Source organism: Venturia canescens, chromosome 3 (assembly GCF_019457755.1).
Source record: "Venturia canescens isolate UGA chromosome 3, ASM1945775v1, whole genome shotgun sequence".
In the NCBI taxonomy this organism is placed as follows: domain Eukaryota; kingdom Metazoa; phylum Arthropoda; class Insecta; order Hymenoptera; family Ichneumonidae; genus Venturia; species Venturia canescens.
The window spans coordinates 3,821,268-3,845,395 of NC_057423.1; the positions used below are offsets into that span (position 1 = coordinate 3,821,268).

General features: G+C 38.0%; 3 protein-coding genes and 1 long non-coding RNA gene across 9 annotated transcripts in view; 2 read left to right on the top strand and 2 right to left on the bottom strand.

Moving 5' to 3' along the window:
• The window catches only part of Dh44 (diuretic hormone 44), a 35,172-nt gene extending 22,008 nt beyond the window's left edge, over positions 1-13,164 (top strand). For both annotated transcript variants that reach the window (XM_043414292.1, XM_043414291.1), the window contains exons 2-4: positions 8,848-9,067; positions 10,685-11,158; positions 11,543-13,164. In XM_043414292.1, the coding sequence (XP_043270227.1) occupies positions 8,882-9,067; positions 10,685-11,158; positions 11,543-11,572 (690 nt within the window). In that variant the 5' untranslated portion in view covers positions 8,848-8,881 and the 3' untranslated portion in view covers positions 11,573-13,164. The remainder of the gene's footprint in view (positions 1-8,847; positions 9,068-10,684; positions 11,159-11,542) is intronic.
• Positions 762-2,928, bottom strand: LOC122407847 (uncharacterized). Its single transcript, XR_006260297.1, has 3 exons — positions 2,440-2,928; positions 1,952-2,303; positions 762-1,765 (listed from the first exon to the last, which is right to left on the bottom strand). It is a non-coding gene; the product is annotated as an uncharacterized lncRNA (long non-coding RNA).
• Positions 13,165-13,181: 17 nt separating the features above from the next.
• On the bottom strand, positions 13,182-19,430 carry ebi (transducin beta like ebi). Of its 2 annotated transcripts, none has more exons than XM_043414283.1 (7): positions 19,106-19,430; positions 18,323-18,510; positions 17,706-17,949; positions 16,846-17,133; positions 15,975-16,321; positions 15,375-15,719; positions 13,182-15,053 (listed from the first exon to the last, which is right to left on the bottom strand). In XM_043414283.1, exons 3-7 carry the CDS (start codon positions 17,761-17,763, stop codon positions 14,553-14,555), a joined length of 1,539 nt encoding a protein of 512 aa, XP_043270218.1. In that variant the 5' UTR covers positions 17,764-17,949; positions 18,323-18,510; positions 19,106-19,430; the 3' UTR covers positions 13,182-14,552. The 2 variants fall into 2 exon arrangements, with proteins under 2 accessions (XP_043270218.1, XP_043270219.1); XM_043414284.1 differs by having other exon boundaries at positions 18,029-18,510.
• SelR (methionine sulfoxide reductase SelR) lies at positions 18,423-24,106 on the top strand. 4 transcript variants are annotated; one of them, XM_043414293.1, is made up of 4 exons: positions 18,423-18,655; positions 20,631-20,730; positions 21,506-21,678; positions 23,391-24,106. In XM_043414293.1, exons 1-4 carry the CDS (start codon positions 18,574-18,576, stop codon positions 23,579-23,581), a joined length of 546 nt encoding a protein of 181 aa, XP_043270228.1. In that variant the 5' UTR covers positions 18,423-18,573; the 3' UTR covers positions 23,582-24,106. The 4 variants fall into 4 exon arrangements, with proteins under 4 accessions (XP_043270228.1, XP_043270229.1, XP_043270231.1 ...); XM_043414294.1 differs by having other exon boundaries at positions 18,428-18,655; positions 23,427-24,106; XM_043414296.1 differs by lacking the exon at positions 18,423-18,655 and adding an exon at positions 19,613-19,752.
• Positions 24,107-24,128: the final 22 nt, after the last annotated feature.

Below are 24,128 nucleotides of genomic sequence, written 5' to 3' on the forward strand. Positions count from 1 at the left end.
CCCTGGCATTTGAAATCGGGGAACCAGCCAAGCCAGAATCACTGATTGTTTCCATCTTTCTTCATTTTTATCAACCCGCGATAGTATCTGAAAAAAAAAGTTGTCGATTAGAGATTATAACATTTCGAAATTATTTAGATTTTCTTAACACATAATTCGAGTCGAAAAATGACTTATTCGTTCCTCTACAAACAAAAGATCTTACGACATGCTCCAGGAGCTCGCATCCACTTATTTTCCTCGCGAAATAACGTCGAGAGTTCGGACGAAGCCATTACTTTTCATGAAAATTCATGAGTATCATAAGCCCTGAAGAAAAACGCCTTTAATTATGATCATATTTTGATATTGCAGACTTCTTAGCGTATCGAATAAAACTGGGAGATTGTAGTAATAACGAGCGCCTCTGATCTCCATATAACAGACATTGAGCAGCAAACGAGCTGGAGTTAGAATAACGTGGATCGATCTAACGACGTATATTATGGGATTCAACAAGTGCTCGTCATCGGACGAATGCGAGAGCTCCTGAGTTCAAAAATGTTATACATTGGAATAGCGACGTTTTTTCTTCGTGTTTTTTCCCGTTCCATTTTTTCACCCGGTCGAGGCTCACGCTACATTAAGCAATTTTTATTAGGACGAGACTCGACGAGTCCATAGAAATACTGATCTCGTCTGTGATCGAGTCTCCTCGTACCTACTGGCGAGCTGTCACAGCTTTTCCACCTCCTTTTTTCACGCCGTCACGCGTCGCGTACTAGCGTCGTTCGAATAACTCGACAAAGTCGAGGGAAAACTTCGTAAACGGAGCGTACGAAACGGTGAATTAGTTCGACTCGTCGTTACAGTATTTCGAATTTTTATTACGAATCGTAATAGAAATATTCTTACGAGAAAATTTGTCCAGTTTTCCATTCTCCAATGAGTTGTTTAAAATGGAGACGGTTTATCGAAAATGTTGGAAAATTTTGTGAGTATCCACAGGCTTTTAATTACAAGGAACATGCGGCCCAACTTTGCTCGCGCGTTGTTCACAATCGTCGACAAAAAATGGCCAGTTCGGTGTCGAACTCACCGTGCAAAAGTGCCACTGAACTTTTACGTAACTTTTTGTCACCTCGGTTCTCCGCTCGCATCAAATTTCATTCGCAATATTCAACTCGGAAACGCTGCATCTCGTCGATTCCGATTAATTTCGTGGACAGAAATCTCAAAGTCCGGAATGAACGTAGACTGATATTTTTATTCGACCTTCACTTTGTGCTCTGCATTATCAGAAAAAAGGTCCCGTAACGTTGCATCTTCGTTCCCTGGAAGGTCGAGACTCTAAATAACATTTTCCTCACCCACGCCTTCGTTTCTGCATCAGCGAACTTCATTATTTCCTCAATTTATCTATTCGCTTTTAAATATTATTCTGTAGCCTGCGTACATATCAGTTTTTCCGTAGACTTTGCTTCGCGAGGGCGGAAATAATAAAGTATTTTCCAAGAGTTGTTTCCCGGAGTGGGATACCGCGGATCGGGTCGAGTGTCATGTCGAATACACGACGTAATTCTCTCAATAATTCTTGGTTGAGTAAGAATAAATGGGAAGAGTCGAAGAAACAGGTGGAAATCGCGGTGTTCGCTCGCTCGTCTTCGTTCCTCCTTCCTCAAATATGTCATCAATAAATCTTGTTCCAATTCCGCGTCGTTGCTGAAGGATAAAATTCGTGAATGACCGAATGCATCAAAGAATCTCTTCGAATGGCATGTTTCATCTGAAAGTCGCATAAAATAATTCACATTTTTATCGAATTTTCAATAAGCTTCCAAGGAATAATTGTACCTTGACAAAAGTAGAAAATCAACGTTTGTGAGTTGAATACTCTTGAAAAATAGTTTAAACGAATGATTTTCATTTCCAATATACTCTGGTTTACTGAGATTTTAAAGGGTATTCTTACACTCGTTGGATGAAGTAGTAAAGCTCGAGTATGTGCCGGCGTAATGTCGCCCGGAGATTTCCAGCTTCAATTTCAAAGTAAATGTTTTTCTCTCGCAGTCCTCTCGGTCGCGTATGGGGCTTTCTGGGTAAACTTTCATCGGCTTCATTGAGCTTTTCGAATATTTTTCGATCGTCGTTGCGATCGCTTCCAAGAATTTTTCAAATTCGGGCGGCTCCTTGCTTCGATCGTCGATTTCGATGAATAAAAGGAAGCATGAAAAAAATGAGCAATTCCAGACGAAACGAGACTCCTTGCAATCGTCCCAGTGACTTTTGGCATCACGAAGCATTTAAAGTCCTCGATAAACGTGCTGAAACACATGAGATTCAAAGCTTTACACGTTCGTTCAAACATGAGCCCATGAATGGTTAATCCCGAGGTATTTAATCTCCGCAAGCGGTGCCTCTAGTGGTTAGAACGTGAGAGAAACGTTAATAAGCCCTTACCAGGAGTTTAACTCGGCTCATCAACCCCTCAGTCGCTTTAGGGGGGAGTCAATGTGGCCTCCTCGCCATTCCTCATCCTGCACACTCAACTTCCCCCTTATGCTTCACACCCTCTTACTTTAGTGTGCTCGTCGAGCTGTCTCTCTCTCTCTCTCTCTCGTGCCATATTCACCTGCGCTCCATCCCAGCCCTTGACATTCCTATCGCACATACCATGCAGAATCCAGTAGGCACTCTCGAAAATGATACTATTTCGTGAGCAAGCCTGCCCCATGGAAAACGCCTGATTCTCGTACCTGAAACATCGTCGATTTGATTAAATATCGAATGGCTTTTCGAGGGATTAAATTATAATCGAAAATGATGTTTCAATCGTTTTCCAGCATCATTTCCAGCCGTGAAAGTCGAGCCTGACCCGACATCATTTTATTGTTTTCGTGTTTGATTGAAGAATAGGAAAAAAACGATTGAAACTTGCGAAAAAACAAGGCAATCTGGCCATCTGTTTTATAAAATAATAAGCCAAGCTAGTGCAGCATGAAAAACGATTAGTATCTGGAGCTTAAACGTTTTTCAACTCGCTCTCTTTCATCTCCTCGGTTTGTCTTGAGTCTGCTCGACTTTCCTTCGTGAACCAATGAACCTGTTTAACAGCGTGCAACTCGCGGACAGTTCTCCCCTGACGTTTTCATTTCCTCCGCGTTATTTCTACCCTCACCGCGGCAGTGAGAAAGAAAGGGAGGATTGAAAGACGCGAGACTGAGAGTTTCCCTTCAGCTTTCGCAAATTGCGAATGGAAATCCATTCGGTTTATAAATTCATGCGCGTACTTGGTTTCTGGCGGTTACTAAGTTACGACGGTGATTCACGATCATCCCAAACCGCAACTTTTCTCGTGTTTCATCAACAAATTTTCATGTTAAACACATTAAACGAACCTCCATCCGTCGAGCATTTTGCCCGATGAGTAATCCCTTCTTTTCATTCATTACAGCGAAATGTACTTTCGTAATCTCTGCTGAACGTGGTCGAGCCATTAGCGGAGAGTGAGGCTGATATATTAATGAACTTCTTCTAAACTTCCATCTCGTTTAACAGAGCCAAGCGAAATATATGAAGCTATTGATTTTTCGATAAAGATTATACTAGAAGAACTGTGCGAGCCAATTAAAATGGGGAAAGAAAATGTTGAAATTCGGCAGAAGCTTGTAAAAAAAATGCATTTCTCAAGTTTTTCTTTTTTCCGAGGCTCTTTCCCCGGTGTTGAACGAAATTTTTATAAGTTGATAATGAAGTTTGATGGAAGATAAAATCGTTTGAAAAAGGCGCTCGTTCCTCGACTTTGTAAACATTGACATCGCTCGTTTCCGTTCTGCCAAACGAGAGGCAACAAACGAACACAAATTTTGGCAGGGAAACAAAACGCCCTCAATTTCTTCGGGCAGAAAATTCGTTCGGACTACACCCGATAATGGAAAATTGTTATTTCTGGTTGAAAAGTTTTCGAATTTGGATATTCGATTATAAATTGAAGGAATTCAAACGTTACGAGGTAAACGATGAGCTTCGAAAATTGAAGAAAAACACAAACAGCTCCTCGCAATATTGGCCTGGTTCGCGATGAATTTCGCTTCCCCCCGTACATATTTTGGCACGTCGACGTCTCCCTGACGATCTCTACGTAATTAATCTTGCCCCTGTTTTCCATGAGTTTGCGAGTACTTTTCCCCTTAAAGTTGAGCTTCCCCGTCACATCGCCGCGTGTTTTCCTTTACACTTCTCGAAAAACAAGAAAGTCTTGGCCCAAAACTCTCTTTAGAAATGAAAACTCCGAGCTCTCAGCATGGCGATGGAAAAGAATAATTTCTCCAAAATTTTTGGCACATTTTTCCGGAAATTGAGCCTCAGTAACATCCGGACGACGCCAAGTTTTTCCAGCTCCTTCTCGAATGTCCACGTGACAGAATCTCGTTGAAACGATCGTTTTTAGCTCTGCCTGTTAATCTATAAAGCATTGGTAAGTGCACAGGGTTTTGTGACGTTCAGACGCTCCAGTGCTTCATTCATTTTCCGCGTGCTCTTTTTCGTCCTATTATAATTTCATAATCTCATTACCGTTGTACGATAAAAGCTCGGAGGCAAGGTCCACCTAAGCTTTTTCCTCTGTGCACGCTTCCGTAGATCTTCGATATTTTATTAACGAGACTTTCTTCCCGGGCATGTACCGTTTTTGACTTTCCGTTGAGTTCGATATCGAGGATTTACGAGTGCTGCTGCGGTCCCTTCGAGCCCGGATCGACGTGACGCTTCAGTGGAAAAAACTTTTGGACCTTCGGAGCCCGCTCGTTCCTGCAATTAAAACGATCCTCGTGAATTCTCGTTAGGAAAGTGGTTGATTATTTTTCAGGCATTGCGAATGCTTTTGACACCTTTTCGATTATTTATAGCCTGAAATACAGACTCTACAGACGAAAATTCGTCTCCGTACAAGAGTCAGTGGAGCTCGAAGATAATTTGTTGGTTTTTCCTTCGACGCCTCATTCTCTCATCAATTTTCTTCGTTTTACGAGCTTACGAACGACCAGTTTAGCGATGTGGGTCAGTTTTGCCAGCCCCCAGTCACCTTCGATTAGCTTTTCTCATGATGAAATCTGCGCAAACCTTTCGATTCAGCCTGGAGCGGCTGCTATCCAATATTCTCTCGGTCCAGGTAATGGAAACAAGGCACAATGAGGAGCTCATAATTCACGTGACTACATGAGCGTCGTTGCTGGTACAGTCCGCGACTCAGCCTTTATCTCGTGTGCCGGACATTTTAACAATGAAACATCCGTTTTTCTCGTGCTCCCTCAGAGCCTTTGAACTTTCAACTTTCAGCGTATGATCCCGCCCGAAGGAACGTTGCCAACACCCGGTCGAGCTGCCTTCCGGAAGTAGAATTTGATCATTTGAATAAAAATAATAAAAATAAATGTCGGAGGGTAACCGGGCTCATAAATCCTCGCAGAAAAACTTCTCCATTTTTCACTCTCCCTGTATCCATCATCGTTCCCATCTCCCATATCATTATTTCGTGTTTCTTCCTTCAAAAGTGATGGATAACGATCGGGAGGCTCCGGAGGAGCACACGGAGCTTGCCCAACGCTTCGTATCTCTCGGTTCAATTAATATGGGTGCGTACAGGTGAGAATAAACTGCTCTCTGAGAAACGAGAAGGGCTTCGCGCCGGTACAAATGGCAAGCAGCAGAGGACGCGTGTGCGCTCCAAGCACAAGGATGAATTTCCTCCGCAGAAAGTCTCGCTCTCTTGTGCCATTCGATGTGATAATTGGAAAAGCTCGGCAGTGAAAACGCTGCAAACAGAGGGGAAAACCCGAAAGATTTCTCATGAATTAAAAGGGAACAAATTAAACGTCGTGTTAACGAACCTCCCGCGCGGAATGGCGATTATTGCCGCTTGCTCTCTCGTCGACGACTCCAAGCGACATCAAAATCCTCGACTAATTATACCCTCGCTCGATATCAGAACACCGTAACAGCTCGATCTCGCTGCTGAGCCTCCTTTTTGATACAACTTTTCGGGTTGTCAGCTCTGCTGCAACATCCTCTTTGATGTTCGGCCTGTAATCAAGAAAAAAATCATCATTTAAGCATCTTCGGGATTTTCACTTCAAAATTTCGATAAACTCTGTTTTTTAATTAAGAAAAATATGATTTTCCATCGACTCGAGATTAAGGGCTGTGAACAGTGTAAACTTTGGAATTTAAGGTGTTTTTTGTTTCTTTTATAAATAAAAATTGGTTGGATGGATTTACATAAAACCTTGTACGCATCTTCTACATACTCAGAAGTACTGGAAAATCTTGTTTTTCCATTTTTTTAATGGTATATTTTTGTACCGTGGTGTGTTGATAACCTGGAATCGGCGGTGACAGCAAAACGGAAAGAGTTTTTATCCCAGCGACTTGATTCAAATTGCATTTTGTAGAAAAAAGTATGTTTTCAGCCTGATGTAACCGTTTTCTCATAACTTTTTTCTTCTTCTTTTATAAACAATTTTCTACTGAGAAATTTGCAAAAATTGTGATGTTTTTTCTTCAAATGGTCGCTTTCCAAACAATTTTTTGAAAATCCTCTGCGTCGTGCGATAGCTAATGGCACATATTTCAAGCATCTTTTTGGTTTTTTGTCCTGAGATGTTCCATTTTTGAGATTTGCGGTCAACGCCGATTCCAAGAGGTGCCATTTTCAACATACCGTTGTACAAAGAAATACCATGGAAAAAATGTTACACAAATTTGTTCCAGTACTTTTGAGTATACAAAAGATGTGTACAAGGTTTCATTTAAATCCATCCAACCAATTTTTAATTATAAATAAACAAGAAACACCTGAAATTTCAATGTTACACTGTTCATAGCCCTTAAAAAATTAACAAAATTTTTTTTCATTCGGTATTCTATCGGTTGCCCTTTGTAATTAATAATTTCTGTCGCAACTCCAGCGATTTTTCAACAATTTATTTTGTAAAATATGATCCTAGAATATGTTAAATTGTCAAAAAAATCTTCTCTATAATTTCATTGGAAATTTTGTAAATTTCGAAAACGTATTTTTGTTGGCCATTGTGGTTGATTATTTCACCGCGATTACGGATTTTTTAACTGGGAATTTCATTGAATTTTAAGATTGTCTTAAACTATACAAAAAATGATTGCTGCTCGATAATTTCGAAAATGAAAAAACTCGTCTAAAAATTTCATGTCATTTCGTTCCAAGAGCACAAAAAAAATTTCAGCCAAGCTTTCGATTGTTTATTCGAGACACGAATTCACCGCGTTTCAAAATGTTGTCATCGCACGATGAATTGCACTGGGGATCTGAGAAGAGATTCTTCCGTTTTATTATCTCGAGCGAAGCTTGAAGAAGCACATTCGTCGAACATATACGCGAGACTTCATCATCCCCGCGAAGACTTGCAATAACAACGGGGAAGGAAAAGAGCGCATATTATCGTTGAAAATAATATGTACATGGGGATTGTCAGTTCAATATCATATACGCACGCGTTTTATACCGATGGGATTTATGGAGAAATGAATGAAAAGAGATGACAATAGGAATTTTATTCCGCAACGTACACCGCAGACAACAGCTTTCGCAGAATTTCACGCGCGCAGACTTCAATTTTCATGTACTCGTTTCCGTCTGTTATTTCGAACCCGATACGTAAATTGCATGAATTTGCGGATGGTTTCGTGCATGAGCGACGTTTGCTCAAAGCAGGAAAAAAATAATAACAATACTTCGAAAGTCGAACAGAAATGACGTTCGTTTCATGTGAACAACGTTAAATTCATCCACGATTCGTTGCGATTATCCTTCTCGCATTATTATTCAAGCTTCGATCACTTAATTTATTGGATTTTGTGTTTGAGGATAAAAAATTCTCGGTTTTGTTAGACTTTGAGAAACGTTTCACTTTACACCATTGTTTTCATAACTGGCACACATATTACGCGGTAAATCACGAGACCTTGATGCGCATAACATATCAGTGGCTTTTCATTGTACTACAAACCTCGAATGCAGCGTGGCCCGTGCCGTTTAGCCGCAGGCGTTAATAATCTATCGTCCGATATGCACGATTAATTGCCCATTTGGCCGGATAATTTGATAAACTCGTGACGACTGTGTGCCACGAAAACTTGGACGATTTTATCGTGTAGGGAACTCGGAGCTTGCAGCACTTAGAAGATTTGTTATTTTCAATAATCTATCGACTGTCTTGTTCGTAAATAATATGTCAAATCTTTTTGGCATTTTCATTTTTGCCGGACACGAAAAGCGGGCTTAGCTTACTGCATTAACCAACTTGAAAATTCGTGATGTTTTCATGAATTATTCGAACTCAACGGCACGTTCGTTTCAACTAAAGTCCCACTAACCACTGTTTCATCAATTATTTACAACGACAAAATCCTACTAAAATTTTAATGAATTTGAGCCAAAACCCTTTCTCTCGGTTTGCAGATTTTGATCGCCGACTAGTTGAATAAATATGATACCGCACCCTACTCATACTTCCACTCTTCATTATATATTCACAAAATATATAATATGGAAAATACTATTTGTTCCCTCAATATCGACGCTACGGGCATCGATGTTTTGGGTTTCCGGCCCGTCGGCTTTGTTTATTGCGACCGCATTATTCCGCGTATTCGAGTGTTTATACATACGTTCGACTGTAATATTAGTTACAGCCGACAATATGATGTATGGATTCTCATTAGACGTTCATCGATAATTCGATGTAAAATCGTTTACACAACGTAAAAAAACTTGGATCTTACTAAATGGATCTTAGCTAAATTAAAGAACGATTCCACGTTTGTTTGTTTCAGAAATTTCACCGATAGTTGACGAGAAACACGAATTATGATTTTCGCAAGCTTACTAACGACGACAGGCTTGATTATTTTGACGCGGGCGTCGCCAGTGTCGCTCACGACGTATCGCAGAAGGGACGTTCCGATCGAGGAAGGTCAGATGGACGAGGAGTCGATCGACGGACTCCGCTTAGAGCCCGAACGATTGCTGCTCTACGATCAAAAAGGTTTTCAGGTAGAACAATGACATCCATTTTTTTTAACCAAATTATTAGTTTTTTCCTCTTCGAGGTCTTTCGTGAGCGGGCCGAAATAAAACAAATTCGACAATTTGCGAAAAGATTTTTTCGCAACCGTTTTGTAAGCTGATCAGAGTGTTTTCTCGTCAAAACGACAAAAAAAGAAACTAAGGAAAAATAACGGGAAAATGACGAAATAAGCAGAGGAGTGAATCCGACATCTATTATAACAATAGTCGCCTCGATCGAAAATGAAAACGTGATCGCGAACACTTGGTGGCCCTCGAGTCGGTGCTAATGAGTAAACAAGGGTATAAAAGAGAACGATGTCGAGCGAAGGCCGATTCCAGGGGACAGATGCATACGTGTTCGATTGTGTTTACGTACATGCGAATAGTCGAACGTTAACGACTGTTGTGGATGTTGCGTACGAAAATTTGAGTCCATCGGATATTGACTCGGATATCGGAACGGTTGTATACGAAACGTGGAATGCCAGAGATATTGATTGAACTACAGTGCACTAATTTTCAACGATGAATAAACGACGGTGTTAGAAAATGTATTTTTTCAAGCCTAATTGCGTTATTGGGAGCATGAGAATAAAGTATTGTGATGCGGTGATACGTGACGAGCCGGTAGTTTCGTAATTATTAACCTAAAAGCAAATCTCGATAAACGCAAACCGGAAAAAATATTTATCGACTATTCACCCAAAAAAGTGAATTTTGTCAAGTCCTAACCTTACAATTCCTGCATAATACGTGTAATTATATATTCGAAAATAGTGAATTCGTAACTCCATGCTGTATTTTTCATCAGGGAAAAAGTTCCACATTCATTAAAAAACTGTCAGACAATATCGTGAAAAGAAAGAGAACGAAGTAATAAAATTTCGTCCGTTTTTTTCGTAACGAGTTTGAATCTGTGCTGCATATTTATTTACCTTTTTTACCCACAACGGAATTTCAACAGGAAGACATTCGAACAATGAAAAATATATAACGAACAAAACGCTGAAGAACTCTGCACAGAGAACTCTGCTTTTACATTATGAATAGAGTTATTACCTTTTTTTTATATATCTCTGTTTATTTTTTTTCGCTTTAATTACTTTGCTTCTCGATCGAGCGCATTTAATTAGTTCAGTCAGAAAAAGGGAGACGGAACAATGTCATCACGGTTCTCTGCGACAGTACGAGAGAAAAAGCGTACCTCAGGGAACGACTACGCGAGGAAAAAACGAGGAGAGAAAGAGAGAAATAAAAATCAAATATGCATTGGAAAAGTGACGAGCCATCCGTCCAATGCCCAGGGACGATCAGTCAGTCACGCGTTATATATTTCACATTCCCTCAGACTCGAAATAATCGATTTACTCAAAACCAATCCAGTTTAAGCCTCAAGATTTTTTACACTTTACTTTTTCGTAGCTGTTTCACCACTTTTTACCGATCATCGTTTCAATTAAATAGAGTTTCGCTTCGCAGAAAAGAAACTATTGTTCGGACAAAAATGTCCCAGTCTTCGAGTTGGTTTATCGAGAGGAGGGTCGATGCATTTTATCGTGAAACGATTAGGCTGACAGATTTTTGTGTACTTCGGTGTTCCAGGTCGTCGATTCGTCCCCGAAATCTCTATACGATCTCAGTCCTGACCACTACCCTAGAATGTGGCGACCGAAATTGGCAGAACTCTCAAACGAAGTGGGCCAAGCACCCGCCGACAAAAGGGGACTTCGCTCGAACTCTCTCTCGATCGTGAACAACATGGAAGTCCTAAGAAACCAAGTTCTCTTCGAACTGGCGCGCCGAAAGGCTCTCCAGAACCAACGGCAGGCAATGGAAAACCGAAAAATTCTCGAAAGCATTGGCAAACGTTCGATTCAGGAAAACGAGTTCCCTCAAAATCCGTCTCGATCGCCGGATAATATTAAAAATCGTGTCTACACTGATGCGCGATCGAACTCAGCCCAACACCAACAACATCAAACTTACACGGAAAGGATTCCCGTCGAGAGAACGCACGAATGGTACGACATCGATGATTCTTTGATTAGAGGAAACGGCGACGACGAAACGCGAAAGGTACGACGAAACGGGCAAGAATTTTCGTTAAGCTGAAATTAGAGGTTAAGAATAAAACAGAAATTTCGTATTCGCTTGGGCGGGCAAAAATAAAAATGCGAGAGTGTACAAACTGCTAAATATTTCGAATATTTAAATCTTGAAAGTAGAATTTTATTATTAATTGTATTATTTTAATTAATTACAAATGAATGAATAAATGAATAGCTAAATAGATAGAAAATTGAAAAATTTCAATTTCTAGAGAATAGAAAATTTGGTTACGTTTATGGAAAAATTATAGATTAATCGCTGCACGAATTGTCTTGTTTTATCAGTATTTTCGATTGGAAAAAGGGGTTAAAATTTGAATGAAAACTGAGCTGATATTTGAAATGTTTGCAGATGGTGTCGAACGAGATACGTTTGTTGTAACGCTCTATCAAGGAAATATTGGAAGAAGAAAAATAAAGGATCTACTTATAAATTAATAAATAAGCCCAGAGACCGAGTTCAAGAACTTCGTTATATGTATTATTTTTAAATTTATTTATTAATTATTTTATTCTCGCGCTAGAGTCCTGAAATCTGACGAGCGCAGAATATGACTAAATTAAATATTAGTAGTAAAATTACTTCTTAAATTAAATAATTTATTTAGAAAGAATCAGATGAGAAGTCCGAGCTGCGCGAGCCTCCGATTATTTTTATGCTTTTGCGTCGTCACCAAAAAATTTCGTTTCTCACAATGTAAACTTTTAACGAGAATTTCAACGGAATTACCTCCCGTGCGAGTTTAAAAGATTCCCACTAAAATAACCGAAACGAAATAAAACAGTATTAAACGATGTGATTTTTCTAAAGGGTACAAAAAAATCTCTCCAATAGAAACTGTTATTTGCAACAACAACAACAAAAACAACAACAAAAACAAAATGCCTAAAACATTATCTTCCGCATCATATTGTAGTTAGTAAGACATAAAAAAGTCCAAACTTTCATAACCGTTTTTGATTTTTTTTTATTGTTCCAATCGATTCATCGCACCTGACGAAATGAGCCAATGAATAAAAAGTCCATGCTTCCGTCTACATTCTCTCCGATTCCACAAGTTGCCCAATCTCAGAGTGTTTATTGATCAATCGATTTTTCAATCTTCTTTGACGAGCGATATAATTTTCGTAAACACGAAAATAAGAGTTGCCAATTTCGTCAAGCGTTAACGAGACTCCCAATCGATTCTTCGTGGCCCCTGAGCTAAAAAGATACACAAGAATTATGAAACTTCCGTTGCTTTTTGTAACAATATGAAAAAAATATTGAAAAGGATCGTTAAGGAATGTGAAGAACGAAAGATGTTTTTGGATTATGTTTGCAAACGATTTGATCTGAATATAAATTGAAAAAATAATTGAAGCTTCCTTCAAAGTTCTGTAATATTTTTAATCTACTTCTATGATTGCTTACCCCACTGCGATGGCCACGAAGAATCAATGAAATAAATAGTATTATTTTCATTGAAATTCCAGTGAAAAACAATTGTTCGAATCTCGAAATTTCCAGAATATAACGAAAAAAAAAACAAAAAAATAAATACCTCGGCTCTTGAAGCTTTCAGCAATGTTCGTACATCGATGTTAGAAATTAGGAGAAAAAGAAAAAACATTAAAAAATTCGTTATTATACCTGTACGAGGTTCATCTTGAACGAGATAAAAAATGGAAAAAGCTAAAAACGAATTATTAATTAATGCGTAGTACTACAAATATAAGCCACTGTATTTCGCTCCGAATATCGATGTATCGTGTCTCTATCTCTGTGGAAAAGTAAAAAAAAAAAAAAAAAACTATTAAAGATAAAAACGATAAGAAAATATGATAAACGAGGGAGATTTTTATTTTGATGGTTCGTAAAATTTGAAAAATTCAACTGCAAATATAATATTTACAACTTGATGCATCCGTTGTAAAATCTCCGTCGATCAAAGAGGGAATAAATCTTCGTTGGAACGACGCACATGAAAAAAATGTGAAAAGGCTTCTGCTTCTCGACACCACTGACGACCAAAACTCGATTTATTTTCGTTTTATAAAAGTTTCATTCCATAAGTCTTCTTCTTTATTTATTTATTTTATTTTTCATTTATTCATTCTTTCTTTTACGTCATATTTTATGTATAATTCTTATGATTAAAAATCACTCTAATTGCTATAATTAAGTCAACGTGAAGCGACGATATCGATGGAGGAAAAAAATTAACTGCGATTCAATTTTCTCAAAGATTATTGACCTTTTTTCGTCTCGAACTTTCATTTACCCGTCAATAATCGGTGAGAATAATTCGTAAAAAAATATAATTATTCCTTTCGTCGCTTTCACGTTAGACAACATTCGCTCCATTCACACTCCCGTGGAATTATGCGACACCAGTTTCATTTTTCACCTTTTGTTTTGTTTTTGTTTTTTCTTTTTCTCTCACATGCACGATTAATTACGTTGACCAGTTTCACTGTACAGAATTCTCTCACCCCCGTTCAAATGATCGCTAATATACAATTTATAGATGGAAATGGAATTTTTTCAGAATTACCGTCGCCGGCGAATTATTGGAAAGAAACGAAGAGCTTCGTCGTGGTAATACACCGTTGGAGAAATCTCGATAAATCGATTTTTCAATTATTTTCAAATACTTTTTTAATTTTAACAAAAATATGAGCTGTTTAAGGCAGTTACCAAATAATCGTTGCTCCAAATCCATTTTTATCGAAACGCAATTCTTTTCTACGTTTGGAATAACAACTCTCAAAGCTTTCGAGTTTTTGGCACCATTTTGCGTTGGCTTCCTTTAAAATACTATTTCTTTACAGTGTTGATAAAGAGTCGTCATAGAGAGAAAAGAAAAATAATTGGTGGATATTCCAAGACGCGTGGAACATACAAAATGCAAAATAACTCTGTTCCGTTGTTCCTGAACGCATAGAAAACCAACGATTTAGGACGAAAAGCGCCAAAAAACGTATTATGAAGACTTGAAGAGATGTCGGTATGAAAATATTGCCAAGCTTTCGAGTCCTTGTGCAAAAACTGTGCAAAAAATGGAGTTTCGAGCTCACGTTAAACGTGTTGCATTTGTAATTAACAGCAAGTGATGAATTTCATTTTGAATATTGAGCATTCACATTGAATGAATAACAAAAAATCGATTTTCGGAAATTTCTGACTCACTTAATCCATTAATACGGAAAGAGAAGTTTTTTTTTTATGAGAAAACGAAAAAACTTGAAATTCGATTCTCTTAACGAAGGGAAAAAAAACGGAATTGATTCATCGATGAAAAACAATAGGGGAAAAAACATCAATACGATAGATGAGGGGATGTAGAATCGATGCGAAATTAATTGGATGCGGGATTAGATCAGAGTTTACGAAGATCGAGAACGAATACGCTGCCATCCGAAGCCGAAGCGCCGACCTTGTCGCCACGACTGTTCCAGCAAACCTCGAAAATGCCACCCGTGCCTTTGTAACTGTGAACCAGTTGGCCACTCTGAGTGGACCAAATGTGTACGCATTTATCAAAACTACCGCTCGCGAGGAATTTACCGTCCGGACTGAACGCGACGCTGTAAACGGGCTCGGTGTGTTTCGTTAACGTATGAATACAAGCGCCCCTATCAACGTCCCAAAGTCTCACAGTCGAGTCGAAAGAAGCACTCGCCAGTGTCAAATTCATATTTGGATTGTGGGTCCCCGGCCCCGTCGGCGACCACTTGATCGTGTAAATCTCCTTGCTGTGAGCTTGAAGGTCGTGCACCCAAGTGTCTTGCTTCATCGACCATATTTTTAGACTCATGTCGTCCGAACAACTCGCCAGTAGATTCCCTTGTGGATCCCATTTTATTGCGTTCACCTCGTTCTGTGAAGAGGAAACGAAATCGATGAATATTATTCGGGCTTTTTCAAATTCGCTCTTAAAATACTGGTCGTAAGACATTTTCGTCTGATCTTGGTGAATTCACGTGTCTCATTAGTGACGCAAAGAGATTTTATAATGAATTTGCTTCTTGTAACTCTTTTTACATTGCAAGTTTTCAACTGAGTATGGATTTTGTACGAAATTTCAGTGTTTTCGTTCGGCAAGTTCATCATTTCAATGAATTTTAAGTGTTTATCGTGATTTTCAAATTTTCTTTCTTCAAATAATCAATCAATCAACAATCGTTGTATTTTCTCTTACCGTGTGTCCCTGGAAGCTCTTAATTGGTTTATCGACGTTGAGTTTACAGACGTGAATGCACTGGTCGGTGGAGCAACTAGCAAAAGATGTGTTCGTCTGCCAATCAACGTCGAGGGCAGGGGCACAGTGAAAACTAAATTGTTGCGTACACTGGCCACTGGCTGCGTCCCATATAATCGTCGTCTTGTCGACACCGGCGCTCAATATGTAATTACCGCGTTTGTTCCACTTTAACGCGAATATTGGCCCTTTGTGCTGACCCAGAGTAGATGCAAGCCTACCATCAGTCGTCCAAATGCGCGCGTAACCGTCGTAACTTCCGGTCGCAAGGAGAGTTCCATCACACTGACGACAAAAAATGCAGGAATATGATTAAAAAGGCCAATTAAAAGAGTGCAAGTATGTCAAAAACACAAAGGAAAAATATTTTTTCGACACTCGACTAAAATAGACTCACGAGGGTTTAAAAATTTGATTTTTTTTCCAGTAGAAAAAGTAGTTAAGCAAAAACGTCAAAAAAAAATTGTTTTCTTCCCGACTCTTCACCCGAGACTTGATTTTTTAGCTGTTAGGGATGAAATTCTGCTTGGGAAAACTCACGTTCCAGTCGAGCGACGTGACGTCTTTATTGCTCGGGACTTCGGTGCCACCTTTTTGTATACAATGTCTCAAAACCAATTGATTGGGTGCTTGTGAATTGTCCGACATGTCCCATATGCGAGCCGTACTGTCGCCGGAACCAGATGCAAGAAGATCAGTCGTTGGGTTCCAGGCACAAATGAACACTTCGGATTCGTGACCTCGCAATTTCGTCGCTTTACTCGCCGGTATTTCAACCGCGCTTGTATTGTTCCCACTTCCAACATTTTGCTGTTGTTCGTCGACCTCCATTTCTGCTCTATCGCCTCCTCTCTCGTTTGTTCCTACGCCCTCGTTGGATGTGACCACTAGAAAAAGTGAGAAATTTTTTACTTTTCAAGAAAACGATCATTTTTTTACGAGAACTATTTAGTTGCTTTGTTTTTTTGATGAATAAAACATTTCTGGTGCTGTTTGCTTCTAGTAAACGGATCTTTCAAAATACAATTGATAAAATTTCTCTTCGCTAGCTCCGTCGGAATTCCAACGATCAGAAGATAACTATTGAATAAACAATAATCATCCTCCCTGCCAAAATGAAACAGTTTTAGCGGAAAATTCTAACAGTTTGATATCCGAGTACAAAAGCAGTCCTATAATATGCCTGGTTTATAAAGGAAGTTTGAGAATATTGAGAATTTTCAAACTAGGGTGTGCCAGGACTTTGTTTCAAAGAGCTTCAAGTCAACCAGCTCAAAATTTCCATCGATCGTCAACCATCATATTTTGAATAAAATAAGAATATATGAAAAAGCAAAAGGAAATTCTCAAGCATGAAAAATAGCAATAAATGGTAAAATAATTCATAAAAATGTGGTCAAATTGTTAATACCTTCTTCTCCGTTGGTATCTTGAACTTCTGTTTTCACCTGTTGTTTCTGTTGGTTCTGCTGGTTTTGTCGAGACGCAACGACGTCCGGCATGACTGCGTCAATGAGGGAGAGCGACTCTGCCATTCTTTGCACAGTTCCATCTTCGCCGATGGATATTTCTGCTTCCGTGTATTGCAGACCCTTCTGCAAAATTGAAAGAAGTGCTGCTGGTGGAACAAGTGCCCCATTGATATTACTTTGGGATATGTGCGACTCAATCCCAAAAGTGTATGCCGAATGTTGGAAACCTGGTAATACATTGCAAGAAAACATTAAAATATCCTCAATTATCATTTTATTGAATAAATATTATTCATTCATATCGCCTTTAAAGGCATTTTTGATTGTACAATACCACATAAAATTACATGAATTAAACAAGCTTGGGTAAAAATGATATTTTGAAGAAAATATTCTGTACAATGAGCTTTACAAAAAAAAAAAAAAAAAATAGTGCACTGGAGCAAAACGAGTTACAAAAGTATTCTACCACTGATTGCAAAACTGTCAAAGCTAAATTTCTTCAGTTATAATAATTTATCTGTATATAAATCTCCAGATTCAAAATTTTGACTTACGAAAAAAATATTATCTACTATTATTCGTTATAATTGATGTGAAAAAATAACAGTAAAAACGAATTTAAAAAAATTTTTGATCGGCAAAAAGCGTTCATTGAAAGTGGGAGTTTTTTCTCATTCACAGTATTAATTTGTTACTTTAAAATGATATGAAATGGAAGAAAAAAGCAAAAGAAACGCTGAAGCGGCCGGGAAAGTGACGGCTTTTTTGAGGTTATGAGATAAGCAAAAATTCGTACCGGATTCCTGAAGATATCGGTACACCAAAAAGTTGACTTCATCGCTGGAGAAGCTCATCGTTTTCCTCGCTTAGCAAAAACTAGCACATTATTACAAGAATCACACCTTCCAACAAAACAGTATACACAATTTACGAGTGTTTGCGTTCCCAGCCCGGACGGACGCCGCTGTTTTGCCGCGTTGACGGAAGGGCGATGGAGACGGCCCGGATTATCGGGTTAATGCACACAAGTCGACGAGACGCTACAAGTATTCGAAGCAAAACAAATTCGAAAGAATAACTACATAAACCATCAAACGAATCTGCCCATTTTATGCATACCTAAAAAAACTGAGATGAAACATTGCAAAGTTTTCAGAACAAACAACAATGTTTATAAATTTCAGGGGGAAAAAGTAAAACGATAGGTTAAAAACTATTTGTTTTCATGGAAACGAAACTTAACGAACGAATTACCGTTTATCAGCTAACTTCATAGAGCTTCAAAACGTTCGTTGTTTCAAATGACCGAAAGTTAGCAAAAATGATAATATAAAGCAAACCCATATTTTTCTGCGGTTGAATGAAAGTATGAAAAAAAATATTGATAATTTATAAAACTCTATTTTTTCATACCAATTTAATTTGTACATAGGATAACACCATTTTTCCTCAACTTTCGCACAGCTTCGAACTGTCGATTGTTGAGACGGATCGAAACCACGACCGACATTCCTGAGTTTCTATGAGATATATCAGTCACAGTTGCATGTTCGGTGTAGTGTTTTCCTCCGATTTCGTAACACGCAGTCTGGATTTTTGCCCTGTTCATTATTATTTAGGAAGAACGAAAAAAATCGTAAAAATACGGACGATAAGATCGCAACATGAACGCTGTTAGGAATGTTTTGAGAATATGGACTCCACGGGCTTCGCAGCGTAGAATTATGCAAGCGGCAATACGCATGGGTTCGTAAAGTCCGATCCTTTTAATTTTACCATTTCCTGATATCGAATGTAACCCTCATACGCGTAAGGGTTCAATTTGTGGTTTAAACCATAAAATTATCAATGTAGCGAAAAACGGTTAAAAACGAGTTTAATCCCGGCTTATATACTTTCATCTTTGTCTGAAAGCGAAGAGCAAAAGTGGAAACAATCTCAGAAAATGATTCAGCTTAAAAGTTTCGTAAAATAAGAGTCATGCATCAGCATATGAATTCTTTTCGCTAATTTGTAAATATAGAGTTTCAAACATCATCTTTAATCTTGCAAACTCTTAAACGTACCGCAATATCGAATAAAAACGAAGTCGAAATTTACGAGAGACTGTTAACCATTGATTTCCATTTTTATTGTTTTTTTGTCACCATGCAAAGCAAAAAAAAATCGTAAACATTTTTTTACGAAATACTTAACAGATGGAAAGTCGTAATTTTTTATCCACAAGGGGAAAAATTAGTAGGACTTCATTCCGGCACGCTAAGGCCTAGTTGTTGTTTACTGTTTCCAAGGTCATTTTATTCGTGACCATGCTTGTCCAATTCACAATAAAAGCTTCACATATTTTCCAACGAAGCGGATGAATCACGATTAAATAAAAATCATCGAACGGGAACACGGTGGCACAAATGTTGAGTATTTCATTACTGCGTTTTTTGAGACGCGACCGTTGTCAAAATTGCTCGTATTCGCAAATATGTAATTCTCCCTCGCACTCGCGAACAAAAATCTCGTTTGTGGCTGTTAGCCTCGAGTCTCAAGTCTCAATGAAAGTAAAAGTGAATACGGCTTCATTCAAGGTGGACCCGGTGGTTGCCTTGACAAAGTGACCGCGAATTTACTCGTCCGCGCGCTTATTATACCTGCAACTGCTTTGCTCATAAATATCTCGGCTGCGGTTCCAAAAGCTCGAAAATTCTTTATTCATTTTGCAAGATCATGGAATTTACGTTGAAGAACCGAAATGATTATGTTTTCCAATGATTCTCCTACTATTTATGCTAATTACTTGGTTTAAAACAATTTATTGACCTTGAAGACGGCTTGAAGGTCATTCACACACTGTAAGTTTCCAACGATCGTTTGTTTTTTTTTTTAAGTCGCGTAACAAAAATATACCAACGAATGCGAGAGGATTTCACGCTTCATTTACTCCCGACGATTTATTTCAATATATACATTAATAAAAAGACGCCACTTATTGTTCTAAATTTGTTTCGTAATTACGGGGGCACCGAATGGGTTTGGCGTTACACAATCTGACGACTTCCGCTGCGCACCTGAAGTTCTGCATGAGCAAAAAAACGATTCAATTTCGTGTAACTGACAAAAATGTTGGTGTTCATCAATTTCTAGTTGAACGATACTGATAAGCGGAAATTTTCCCAAGATTGTTAGCATATTTCCAAAAAAATAAAGTTATTTGGGTCTCAGTATTTCACGATTTCGAACGAGTTTCGTTGAAGTTTTGGTTTGACAGCTTTAAGAAATTTCGGTTATTCTACATGTTTTCAAATGAAAAAAACGTTCGCGATCGGAACGATGTTTCAATCGTTCTTTCCATGTGGGAGTCAGGGGATCTTGTGCTTTGCTCTATCACGTAGATTTATGATTACGCTTTCGGTGTCAATGAAATTCTAAAACTGGAACACACGCGTCACATACCGCGTGTGTGTGTGGCGCTGGTTTGTACAGGCCGTACAGGCCAATTTTGAATATGATATTTCTTTGGCGTCTCTAAAACGCGGAGAAAGGGAGGGGGCGCGTACCGCGTACTCATACGTGTGTGTATATCTGTACATTGTTATGAAGGAAAAACTCGAGGGATACCAGCGACTCGGCTCATACGTATTTTTCACTTCTTCGCGTTTAGTTTTATTCCTCCTTTATATCTCCTTCTCTCTCTTTTTATTCTCAATCGTGTTTTGATTTGCGTCTCAAGATACGAACGGCAGCATGACTTACGAAAATAAAAAAGAGGATTTGAAAAAGCGATTGACGCCTCTCCAGTGGCATGTTACACAGGAAAAAGGCACTGAAAGGTAAGTTTCTTTCATTTTTCACTCAGTTACTTCATTTTTGTCTATTTTGTCGAAATAAATTTAACGAATCACAAACAGGGTTAAGTGCGATCACGCCTTTTTCGTGTCTGCATTCTTTCAAGCATCATTCTCATTCCCTTCAACTATTTTTCATCTTCGTTTTTTCGTTACGCAGTTCGTTACTGATTATCGATTAATTGTGATATTGTTAAAAAGTTTACTTGGCAACAAAGTCTCGGGCATCCGTCGAAATGCGATTTTTATCGTCGCTGTGCATCGAAATGAGCGTACGAAACATGCCGTATAATTCAGTGCTCCGTCATTTTATTTTAAAACCTGTAGTTTAGCCTTTCTGGTTTCGATCACTAGGATAATGGTCTTATCAACAGTGTATTTTTTGAGATAATTGAAACCACTTTTGAATGCCGGTTTTCGTGTTCGTTGAATCATTTCAGCAAAAATAATACAAAAATATTGTTTCGCGTGATTTTTTTATTACTTCGAATTAAAAATTCAATGGATCGAAAAAATCTTCATTTAACGATTTCAGTTAGAATGAAAATTTAGATGATTTTCTTACGAATCGTGATTTTTTTCGAACGATAAAATGACGATGACATGCGACACATGACTAAAATAACCTTTTCAAGAGCGTTAGTCCACGAATCATGGCCACCTGTGTTTAAAAATACATTTTCATGTGTCGTGCCACCTTGCTCGCTGAGCACTTTTTTAGACTGTGAATCAAAAACTTCCTTTTTTGTCTTTGTCGCAGGCCCTACACAGGATGTTACAACAAATTTTATGAAAAGGGCACGTACACGTGTATAGTGTGCGAACAGGAATTATTCTCATCGGACACAAAATATGACAGTGGCTGTGGTTGGCCTGCTTTCAACGAGGTTTTGGATCAAGGTCGCGTCAAATTGACCAAAGATACCTCCAACGGTGAGCAGCAATTTTTTTTCCTTCTCGGCTGTCTGCATATTTTTCCTCCCTTTACTTATTACTATTTGGCCATTACTTCTTGTTTATTCAAACAAAAATCTACTTCGCTTCCTTTCACATGCTTTTTCCTAACAATTGTAAATACTTCTTTCCCTCAAATCGCGTTTAATATTATTTCCTCTACATTTTTTTTATGTTCAAAAACTGCTAGTGGTTTCTTTCATGGTCTGGTCAACGAAATCCCAAAGATCAAAGATTTGAGGTTTCATTGAAAATGAAATAGCAGAATCCAGTTCCAAATTAAACTAATTTCCAACTCTGCAATTGAGTTTCTAATGTTACTTAGGATTCATTCTAGAGATTTTATGATGGAGAATTTTAAACCGATCCCAAAAGATCGATGACTCAGTATTGTGAGAAAGCAGACCATTAGCAGTTTGAAAGAAATAAATTTTGCTTTATTCAACCGACCAATGGATAGATGCCAACTTGAGCATCTATCTATTGCAGACGTTGGTAATTGAATTGACCTTATTGAGTTATCAGTTATAAGTTTGAATTGAGCAATTCAAACAATCGTCTCAAGACATTCTGTTAAACTCTTATCGAATTCTAAGCTTTCAAAAATCAATATCTGTTAGAATTTTTTATGGATAGCGAAGCGCATGATAATTTTGTCAAGAACCAAGCACATGTTCTTATTTGGAAAACTCGTGAAAATTCATGCCAATTTTCAAGAGAAACATTTGAACGGAAAAAATTTTCACTCCATTCAACTCCAAGATCATTTTCCCAAAAATAAGAAAAAGTGCTCATGATTGTGACCTTCTGCTCTGTTGTCATTCTTTCTGTAATTTGCAAGTTTATTCCTATCTTCCTCAAACTCCTGCATGCAAATATTTAGAGTGTGATTGTAATAGACTTACATCTTGTTTTATATTATTTCTATTGTTGCTGTACGTAAACATATGAAAAAGAAAAAAATAGATGAAACTAGCACAATAAACAATCCAAACTTTTTGGACAAACGGAGCGATAATATTCCTCGCTGTCTTGCCAAACTAATACGATATTTAACGATTCGCTGACTGGAATAATAAGAAAGCTTCATTCTTACATGGGACAGAAGAAATCTATTCGCTTTGTGATCAATTGTGATCAACATGGTTTTATGCTTTATGAATTCTTCATGATTTGACAAAATTTTCAAATTTTTTCAAACTACGTAACAAGAATTATTTGTTTATGACAAAAAATCAGTTGCAAAATGCAATCAATAGAATTACAAGAGAAAAAAAAATTAATTTCATTCCAAATCTAATGCTGCGCTGTAAAATAGTTTGGTAAAGATAAAGAGGATTTAAAAAATCTGTCGTAGTTTTGTACATTTTCATAAAACAAAAATAATTTATAGTTTCGCTGTTTTGTGGTGTGTTAAAATTTTCATTTCTAATAGACGATTCCGTAGTTTTTTTTTTTGGAAAAAAAAAAGTAAAAAAACAATAAGTAAATTTGTTAAGGTGTCGGTCTCGGTTTAATCACACTCTATTGTTCTGTCTTTCCCTTTTGCCTATCCTACCGTCTCCGCTACACGACTTCACCCTGGTCAATGAAAATGAAAAATAAAATAAACCACCACCAAAAAAACAAACAAAAAAACAACCCAAAAAATACACAAACTACGCGAAAAACGCGCACGACGCACCACACAGTCGGTGGAAATCTACTATTGCTGATCGCAAACCCAGATATGGTCCGGACGGAAGTGACGTGTTCGAAATGTGGTTCACACCTGGGTCACGTGTTCAACGACGGTCCAAAACCAACGAGGAAGCGTTTTTGCATAAATTCAGCATCGATCAACTTCCATGAGGCTGGCGATGAGAAAAAATCCAATTCGTAAAACTTGGAAAGAGAAAAACGAAAAAATCGATTGGAGGACCGCAGGAGAGCAGGTTCGAGGCGTTTTTCAATTGTAAAAAAATTGATTTCGGGCTGTTCTCCAATGGAATGGAGAGAGACGATCAGAGGGACGAAAAAAATGTAATTCAGGTATCATTTTCATTCCGATTGAAGAAATACCAAGGGGATGGCGAAACATTATAAAAGTTTCACAAGTCAAATATTCTTCGTAAACATTGGACTGAATCTTCCAAAGGTTTCTTTTAAGGCTTATGCGGTGTGAAAAAAAACGTCTCAGTAACGCTGATTCAATTATTTCGAAATATTCTGAATATACTTGAAACGCATAATAGCATTATTTGCACTATAAATAATAAGCGAACGAAAGAAAGAAAAAAAACATGAAAATACTACGTTTTGTAAGCCATCTAGAGTACATTTATTTTTTCATCTATTTACGATGCCATAATGTAAATAAATTGTAACTTATGACAAGGAATTAATAAAAATATATTGTAAAAACTTACCTCACTCTTCGAATCCAATAT